Here is a 9775-nt window from a genome sequence, read left to right as displayed (position 1 = left end):
CTGTCATGTCTGTCTTCCTGTCCTGTCTGTTTCCTGTCTGTCTGTCTGTATGTCTGTCTGTCTCTTGTCTGTTGTGTCTGTCTGTCTGCTGTCTCTCTGTCTGTGTGTTCTGTCTGGTGGTCGTGTCTGTCTGTTGTCTCTCTGTCTGTGTGTCTGTCTGGTCTGTCTGTACTGTTGTCTGTCTGCCTGTCTGTCTGGTCTTGTCTTTTGGTCTGTCTCTTCAGTTGTTCGGAGTAGTGACAGGCCAAGTTCGTGAAGGAGCGAGCGTTACGGCCGGGTCGGCCCGTTACCCGGACAGTCAGCCGAACGCTGACTCGGAAGGACTCGCGGTGTGCAGGACCGAGGCCAGACTGCGTTCACCGGTCGGCGTTCGAAGAGCAAACTGAGGGCGATCGACTTTCTCTGGAGAGTGTTGAGGTGAGCGGCCGGTTCATGCCCTCCTCAACGAAGACATTCTCTAACGTCTCTTCTTTAATATTGAATGAATGATCACAATCAATCAATGTAATAGCATGGTTTGACTTTTAAAGTTGATCTTTGTAGAACTCGCTGGATAATTCAGTGTTTGGATTTTGGATTATAGGACTGTAACGATAGAGTGTTTAATAAAACCTTTAATCATGATGAAAGAAAGAAGTGAAAGAAAAGGAAATATGCATTGTTTATACAGTTTATACCAGAAAACTGAAAATAATCTTTATGGATTCACAATAATTATCAGGGCTGATCAATTGTTGGTCTATAATAATGATTTCTAATGTTGTGTACAAGCCAAAAGCAGTTTGAAGGGTCAGACCCGTTTGTGCGGCCTATCAGCGATTAGCTTCTTCAGATGTCACTGCTGGAAGTTGTATCAGAAGAAATGTAGTTACAGCAACAACAGTCGATGACGGACAAAATGTTATTTATGTACATGAAGAAGATCGGCCTCCTCTCTCTGAATTAAAAAAGGGGAATTCCTCCTGCTGTGATTAAGGCTCAACAGTTTACTTTATTGCTCTGTACAGCAGGATAAAGTTTAATCTCAGTACCTGCTTGTACCCATCACCTCCCTCCTCCTTCCTCCTGGATCTCTGACCGTTCTCTGGCAGCTTTCAGCTCAATGAAGTCTCCAGTGAGTTCACATATTCAGCTGATTTCCCCTGATGAATGCTGTAAAGGCTGAAATGTGTAGGGATGTTTTCCAACTGTTACAGTGTGTAATATGAGACATTAGAGGCGCTTCCTCACCAACCCCAGTCAGATTACATGAGATCTGAAGCTGTTCACACTGTCACATATGAGCACAGACACATCTGATTTGGGCCACTTGTGTCTGCGGTGTGAACGGCAGCCTACGAGCCAGAGCTGGTTCCACTTGTTGACCTCTGCTGCTGAGACTCTGAGGCTCCGATGGAAGACGATAATGTGAACGAGTGTTTATAGACTCACCAAGAACACACACACTTGTCTCCCTGTGTGAATGAAGCTCATTGTGTGTCTTTGTGCCGGCTGGGTGAGGTTCGTCTCAAATATCCAGACGTGCTGCTGCGATTCTGCTGCAGTCGAGTCCGTGAATACCTGAGGGGGGAGGAGGTGGGAGGTCGGAGCCGGTGGGGGAGGTTTGGTGGTTTTGGGGGCGTTGGAGGTTTTTCAGGAAGTGGGATTATGAGGAATGTGGCTGCTGGCAGACGCTGCGTGCTGGTCTGGCTGCAGATCAAAGATGCGTCACTCTGTTTATTTGGGACAGTTTTCACTTCTCGGCTGCTTTTTGTGCCGATTTCCAAACACAGTTTTCACTGCCAGCTTCTCGCTGCAGCAGCTGGATCATGTTCTTTAAAACAGACCAAACATACTGAAACTGCTTCGCTGCAGCTTTTATTCAGACTCCACCTCTTCTTCTTCATCATGAAGAAGAGTCTCTGAACCCTTTAATATAATGATGGAATATGAATCTGACACATTGAAATAACACGTTTAACTGACAGGATGTGACTTTTATTTCAACAACGGTTCAAGTAATGAGAGAATATTTGTCTGATATCTGCCACAGCTTCTGAAAGAGTCTGAAGATATTCATATCTGAATACTGTGTTCAAGGGTTATATTAATGGTCACAAGGTGGAGCGATTGTCGGTTTTGTATGAAATGTTACGCACGCGTAATACAACATTTCCTAATTTGGTTGCAGTCCAATTCAGCATTGAAAAGCATCAAAAGTTCGGTAAGTAATTACAGATAAGTGAAACCAAACTCAAACCTATAACCCGGCAGCGTCACGCTCCATCAGTCAGAGAGTTTAAGCGGAGAAACACCGTCTGCCCTGTATCTACAGTATTGACATCTGCCCTGTATCTACAGCGCTGACCTATGTCCTGTATCTATGGCGCTGACCTCTGCAGCTGCTCTTGTCGCCATCTTCAACGTGTTGAGCGTTGTTCTTCTTCATCTGGGAGCTGGTTCATCTGAGCTGATACAGTCTATGGTCCTAATACATGTCTGGAGGGAGGCTTTAAGCAGGAAACATCACAACTGAATTCACATTAATATTTTTATTCTGGAGACTTTTGGCTGTGGGTCCTTATGCAAGACAATTAGCCCCGAATGTAAGCCAGCTTCGATAAAAGCATGTGGCAAACAGAGCTGCGTACTAAAAAGGTATTAAACCTTCATGTGTGAGCGACCCAGAGGACACACAGCCTCCACGAATGAACATCAGTGTTAAATATTCAACAATGTTGTGTAACCATGACTGTTAGGTTACTCTAGGTCCTCTGCTCTGAAGATTTATTCACCTTTATTGAGCTATATACCCACTCATTGATAATCCTTTACACCTGAGGTCTAAGGGGCGGGGCTCTTCCTAAGTCCCACCCCTTTTGGCCTCGATCAGAACATCAGTAAACGTTTCCTTTCCTGTACTTAGATATGCTATGTGCTAATTTATGTTGAATAATTACCAAGCTAACAATTGAGGTAGGTTAGTTAGCTAGTTGCGTACCTGAAAAACAGCAATATTGATCTGTGCAAGTGGGCGTGGCCAATCACATATTTGCTCAAAATTACTTTACATTGTGAATCTTTAACTTTGGACAATTTGGCTGCTTCCTTCTGTTGGGTGCAAAACATTTTGAACCTGCACGTGAACCTTGTATATTGTCTTGGTAATAAAACATTTCAAACAATAGACAAACACATACAGACTTCAGCACAGACACTAACTTCCTGACAGTGTGTGTGGTCTGCTGCTGCAGCTAACTCTCAAACACTGACAGCTTAATAATTGATCTGCTGCTGCTGAATTTTTCACAACAGCCTTCTTACAACACCGACCACACAGCGAGCACAGCACAGCGAGTCAGCAAGCGAGCTCACGCACAGCGAGCACAGCACAAGCGAGCTCAACACACACCAGCACAGCGAGCACGAGCACAGCGAGCAAGCACAGCGAGCACACGCCACACGCGAGTCAGCACAGCGAGCTAGCCAGCGAGCACACAAGCGAGCTCCAGCACAAGCGAGCCAACACAGCCGATGCTCTAACCACGAGCACCAGCCACAGCCCTAACATGTGAGTGGACATGCTGTGAGAACGATGGAATCTGCCCGTCATGCAGTGGTACAGATGAAGGTATCCAGAAAAAGATGGAGAAAATCTGATGCGATGTTAACACAACGCGCACAAATATAAAATTCGTAACAGTACTTTTGGGGCGCTGCGTGGAAAACAACAATTAACCTTGAGCCCCGCCCCATTTTTATTCTGCCAATAACAGTTGAGCAAGCTTTAGCAGTGAGGACCAGGTTTATTAAAGACCGGCTCCTGGTGAACTCTGGTGAGTCCCAGGTTCAGTTTCCCACACATGTCCTGACACAAGGGTGGGTTTTACATGCTAAGCTCTTTAGCGTGACAACCGGAGTCTATATGCACTGAGCACACTCTCACACACACACTCTCTCACACACACACACACCACACACACACACACACACACACACTCTCACCACACACCACACACACACACACCACAGCACAGCACACACACACACACAAACAATATGTTCAGTCTAACAGAAGTAATGGCCGCTCAGGAATTCCTTCTGATCGCTGTTCGTTGGCATCACTGCACACACTCTTTACATAACACTTTATGCTGTTAGTTCAGACTAGTTTCACGGGCTGGTTAACACACAGACACACACACACACACACACACACACACACACACAGTGTGTACTGCAGACTGTTGCTGACCTCCATGTTTTCTTTGCAGAGCCTGAAGTCTGATGAGGAGGCAGGAAGTCAGAAAGAGAACATCCAGCGAGACTTTCAGTCTAAAGGTACTCTCTACACTTTATTAAATGGTAAATGGACTGTGCTGATATACCCGCTCTGCCTCTGAGACACATCACATATTTAGAGCCTGCAACATTCTCCAGAACTGATGAAACGCAGATAGAAAATGAGTCAGTAAGATGGCGACAGTGCCACTAAACAGTCACATCCAGACGTACAAAAAAACAAAAAACACCAGGAAGTTGGAAACGCTTTTGCTGTGATTCTTGTAATTTCTGTGTGTTGTATTTTAACAACACTGCACACATCGACATTCAGTCATAACGCCACCTACTGGAAACAGGAAGTAAGCCTGGCGGTGAAATCAATATCTGATTTACGTGACATTTACAAGGTGCGGTCTACACGTGATGTGCTGGCACATAACGTGACTGTAACTCACCCCGATGTGCACGGACTGCGAGGGGCTGTTTTTAACAGGCAGTTTTACCTTGCCCCTGTCTCCAAGGTCTCCCTCTCCAATGGTTGGTAGCTGTTGGGTCTCTGTAAATGTTAAAAGGAGTTGCGGTCTAGAACCTGCTCTTTTGAAAAGTGTCTGAGATAACTTCTGTTATACAATAAAACTGCTTGCAGCTTTAATGATGTATGACTTTAGTTTCACACTGGGTTAGATATTATTACAGATAATGACTCCAGATTTAGTTATTAATGTTCGTTTTAAAAGACCCTTCTTCTTCTTCTACATCGTCGCCATCTTTGTTGTTGTTGTCTTCTTTTTCTGTATTTTAATGTTAATTATTTCCAGTGTGTTGTGCAGGCCTTCAGCAGCAGGAGAAGGAGGAGGTGGAGCTGGGGGTTGTTGTTGGAGGAGGTGGAGGCGTCCTGGCGGCAGTATGTGATCAGCTGGGTCTGCAGCAGCTCGACACAGAGGTGAGACCCCGCCCACTACCTGCAGCAGGAAGTTCAATATGTGTTATCGTGATGAGTAACAGCTGTCAACATTCAAACAGCAGCTGGACGTGCTGCTCAGGAAGCTGGACGCCGACCTGGACGGCAGAGTCAGCATCAGGGACTTCCAGAAGGTTCTGCGTGGCTCCGCCCCCGTCTCCTGCTCCACCCCCGTACGATCAGCTGACCTGCAGAGGGCGCCACACCGGGTCAGACGCTCACTGATACACACACATAATCAACGACTATACTAGAAGTTAAAAATACCTTTTTAACCCTTTAAGATCAAAAACAACTTTATCACTCAAACAAAATCTGTGGTTTTGGTTTTGGTAACAATAAGATATTTGTGATCTTAATTTCTTTGTCTTCATATTTAAAACTTCTCTATAAGATTCAGATGACTTTATTGTTCATTAAATTAGCGTAAAACTGAAACATATGGGTAACCCACACTATACACAACAATACATAACAATAATGTAACGGGCCTGTGAGCCTAAGACATAATACACTGCCGTCATTTATCAATAAAAAGTGGATAAAGTTGGAGTTTCTCGCTCCAGCTGGTCCAATCAGACGGCTCCACTGCAGCTGGCAGTCATCAGTCCAATCAGGTGGAGGGACTCGGCCATTGTGCTGCAGGAGGACAGGTAGCAGGTAGTTCAGACAGGTGGAAAGCATCATGTACTGCACGTCAGGGCTGATCTCAGGCTGTGGGTTGTTAACGTGGGTGAAGACAGACAGGACTTCCTGTTACTCTCAGGTGATTTTAGGAATCTAACCTTTCTAACCTTTCTAAATCTAACTCACCAGATATTAAAGATATTCCTGTTGGAGCAGCTAACAGTGACATTAGCCTGATGGAGTTTCTGTTCCAGGCTGCTGTTTCTGGGATGTTTGTCTCCAGGTCCACGTGGCTCCGAGTGGAAGGAGGCTAATCCAGATTAAATGTCACACTGTGACAGGAGGCGTTTATTAGGACCCTGAGGAATGTGTTCGTTAGAAACCTGTTCCTTTCCCTCTCCGGTCTGAACGTGGACTAACGCCTGCCTCTGGTTTCTTGTCGTCCATGCAGTCTCAGACGGTCTCGGAGGAGCGCTCGGCTCGCTCCACCTCGCCCTCCCTGCTTACAGCCACGGTGGGTCAGAGAGTCCTCAGCTGGCTGGACGACGGCTCAGGATGCAGCAGCCCCGAGCGGGTCATCGCCCTCTGGACCGAGGAGGGCATCAGGAACAGCCGGGACATCCTGCAGGTGAGTGCAGACCAACGTATCTGTGATCCATCACTGTGATCAGGAGACAGTTTTTAGAGATTGATCAGATTACTAAATGTTAACAGGTTAGATTGCTCAGTGTTTTAGTTGAATTGGTCCTTAAAGTGTCTGAAACTGCTAATTAATCTGTATTTCATCAGTTCTTTCTTTATAATAATAATGAATGACCAGATAACAACAACAGGAGGCTTTAAATTAAAGAGGAGCAGAGCAGAAAACACTTGTTATTGAACCACCGTCGAGTAGTAAACAGGATGAACTGGGAATAAAGGGCTCAATGGTTTGGTCCCTGCAGACTCTGGACTTCCCTCTGGAGGAGCGTCTCAGTCTGGCGGACCTGACTCTGGCTCTGGACAACGAGCTGCTGGTCAGCGGGAACGGCATCCACCAGGCGGCGCTCATCTCCTACAAGAACGAGATCCAACACCTGCAGTAGGTTTTCTCCCGTTTTCACTGTATGAAAGCAGAGCAGGAGGATCCAGATTATAAAGCAGAGCAGGAGGATCCAGATTATAAAGCAGAGCAGGAGGATTCCAGATTATAAAGCAGAGCAGGAGGATCCAGATTATTAAAGCAGAGCAGGAGGATCCAGATTATAAAGCAGAGCAGGAGGATCCAGATTATAAAGAATCTGTGCAGTGAATGAACGCTGCTCTCATCCTGTCAGCACTTCAAAATAAAAGTCACCTGCTCTCTCTGATGTCCAGCAGGGTGCAGCTCCACTCTGAAAGTGTTGAGTCATTATTACAAAACTGAGTCCAGTTAGCTGATACTGGTGTTTCTGTCTGTCTTCTTGTCTGTCTCTTCTCTGTCTGTCTGTCTGTCTCTTCTCTCTGTCTTGTCTCTCTCTGTTCTCTCTTCTCTGTCTGCTTCTTCTGTCTCTCTCTCCTGTTTCAGTCTGTCTCTCTCTCTCTCTGTCTCTTGTCTGCCTTTCTCCTTTCTGTCTGTCGGTCTCTCTGTCATCTCTCTTCTGTCTGTCCTCTCTCTCCTCTCTGTCCTCTCTCTCTGTCTGTCGTCTTCTCCTCTGTCTCTCTCTCTCTGCCTCTTCTTGCTCTCTTCTGTCCTCTCTCCGTCCTCTCTCCTCTCTGTCTCTCGTCTTCTGTCTTCTGTCTCTCCTCTCTGTCCTGTCTGGCTCTCTTGCTCTCTTCTGTCTGTCTCTCCCTCTTCTCTCTGTCTCCTGTCTCTCTCTGTCTCTCTCTCTGTCTCTCTCTCTCTCTGTCTGTCTCTTTCTTCCTTGTCTGTCTGTCTCTCTGTTCTCCTCTCTGTTCTCTCTCTGTCTCTCTTCTCTCTGTCTCCTCTTCTGTCCATGTCTCTCTCTCTGCTTTCTCTGTCTGATCTGTCTTCTCTCTCTCTCTCTCTCCTCTCTGTCTCTCTGTCTCTCTTCTGTCTCTCTGTCTTCTGTTCTCTGTCTGTCTGTCAGGGTGGTGTCGGAGCAGGCCTGCAGGGAGCGGGACAAGGTGAAAGGCCGACTGGATCAGGCTGATCAGAGGAACCTGCAGCTTGGTCCGAGAGGTGGACGACGCCCACGCCAGCATGGAGACGCTGAACCAGAGCCGGATCAGGTCAGACCGGTTATACTGCAGCTCGCGTTATTGATTATTGATTAATTGATTATGAAAGTGAAACGCAGTGTTAGTGGTCGTCCTCATATGATCCAATCATCAGGAGTCAAGATAATAATGGGCTTCTATTAGAGACATTACTGCAGCCTCATATTTAAAGCTAGTAGGCATAATACGTGATTTGATCACTGCTGCATTGTTGTCAGTGTGTGATTAAGCTGAATCCGACGCCCCTGTGGATACTGATTTACGTCGTCCAAACTAGCACACTCAACGGTCCACCATACTGATGTATTACAAAATAACTACAAAATAATATCCTCATACTGTCTCCATCCTTTCAAATCATAAACAAAGATATGATTCAAACCCAAGTTACAAATAAAATACAACACAGACAAATTGAAACATCAGGGCATCGTCCTAGTCTAGTTATTGAGTGAAAGACATTATTCATCGGGATCAACACAGCTGAGACCAGATTTCATAATAAAAATGAGAAAAATAACTATTATATAACTGGAAATTGTTATACTTAAATAACATCCTGTGGCACACAGAAAATGATGAAAGAGTCCATTGGTATAATCACCTAAAGCACTGGAGATCATAAGGCCGATTTCTTTGTAGTCCATCACATCGCGTTTCAGCTCTATTAACTTTAAGAAACACATTATGACCCACAAACAATAACATATGCATCACACTAAACACGTAACGCACACAAATCGCTAAATCACATCTTGTCACACTCCTCCTGGCTATGCGATTAATAACGCTACTACCAACATGTCATCTGTCGGACAAGAAAATACTGATAAATGCGCACAGGTATGCCACGAGACTAGATTAACACGACCAACTTGGCAACATTATAAATAGAATTGAATTAATCAGATAAGTATAGTCATTTCATGATTTAAATTGTCATCGCTATTGCATAAAGATGCAATCATCCTAATGTAAAACCACTAAAGCTGACCAGGACTAGGAGAAGCATCATTACCAGTGACCAGAAAAGCATAGGCGCTTGCGCAGCAGCGGAGCAGGAAGAGCGAACCGAGCGCTGCCAGCACGCATGCGGACACGAATATGAAGACGTCGAGATGCACAGGAGAGCATCGTCAGGAAACCTCCGATGATCCAAGAGCGCAGGAGCAGAACGATCACCACGGAGGAAGTCATGCAAACAGCCACTCAAAAAGCCCTCATCAAAAAAAGTGAGATGCAGTACACATCGCATCAACCTGCAACACTGATTCGTAACACATCTTAACTATGGAATAAATTTATTGATCACTTGTATAAAAATGTAAGTGAAACAACTACAGAGCCTAATACACGACCACAAGATCAATTAACTAAATCTAATCAAGTCTTTATTATAAACTTTAATTGATTATAGCATATACATCACGAGCTCAACAAGCACCTACACAGACCACACAACCCTATTTAACTATGGAGAAATACACTAGGATAACCTATAAACTCCTTTTAACATTTACAGAGACCCAACAGTACCACCATGAGCAAGCACTTGGCGACGAAATGTTTTAATCAGTTCTAATTGAGAAATACACTGAGCATTACATTGTTCTGTTGTGTTATACACCTGCCTCAATACTTCTATACTCTTTTCTCTTACCCATAATTGGCATTGAAGTAATCCAGAAGTAGTTGTGTTACTACTGACTACATTTTTTAACAGGT

The 9775-nt window shown here is 45.0% G+C and overlaps 1 protein-coding gene across 3 annotated transcripts; it reads left to right on the top strand.

Annotated features, from left to right (window-relative positions):
• Positions 1-399: 399 nt before the first annotated feature.
• On the top strand, positions 400-8062 carry LOC118328196 (ninein-like protein; the record flags this gene model as incomplete). 3 transcript variants are annotated; one of them, XM_035661812.1, is given in 7 exon segments in its annotated part: positions 400-417; positions 4254-4320; positions 5094-5206; positions 5287-5433; positions 6303-6479; positions 6796-6932; positions 7921-8062. In XM_035661812.1, coding segments are annotated over 7 exon segments (801 nt in total), but the record flags the coding sequence as incomplete, so codon positions are not given.
• Positions 8063-9775: the final 1713 nt, after the last annotated feature.

Source organism: Morone saxatilis, unplaced genomic scaffold (genome assembly GCF_004916995.1).
Source record: "Morone saxatilis isolate NCDOM2014 unplaced genomic scaffold, NCSU_SB_2.0 Contig18, whole genome shotgun sequence".
NCBI lineage: Eukaryota > Metazoa > Chordata > Actinopteri > Moronidae > Morone > Morone saxatilis.
This window is presented reverse-complemented; position numbering and strand designations above follow the sequence as displayed.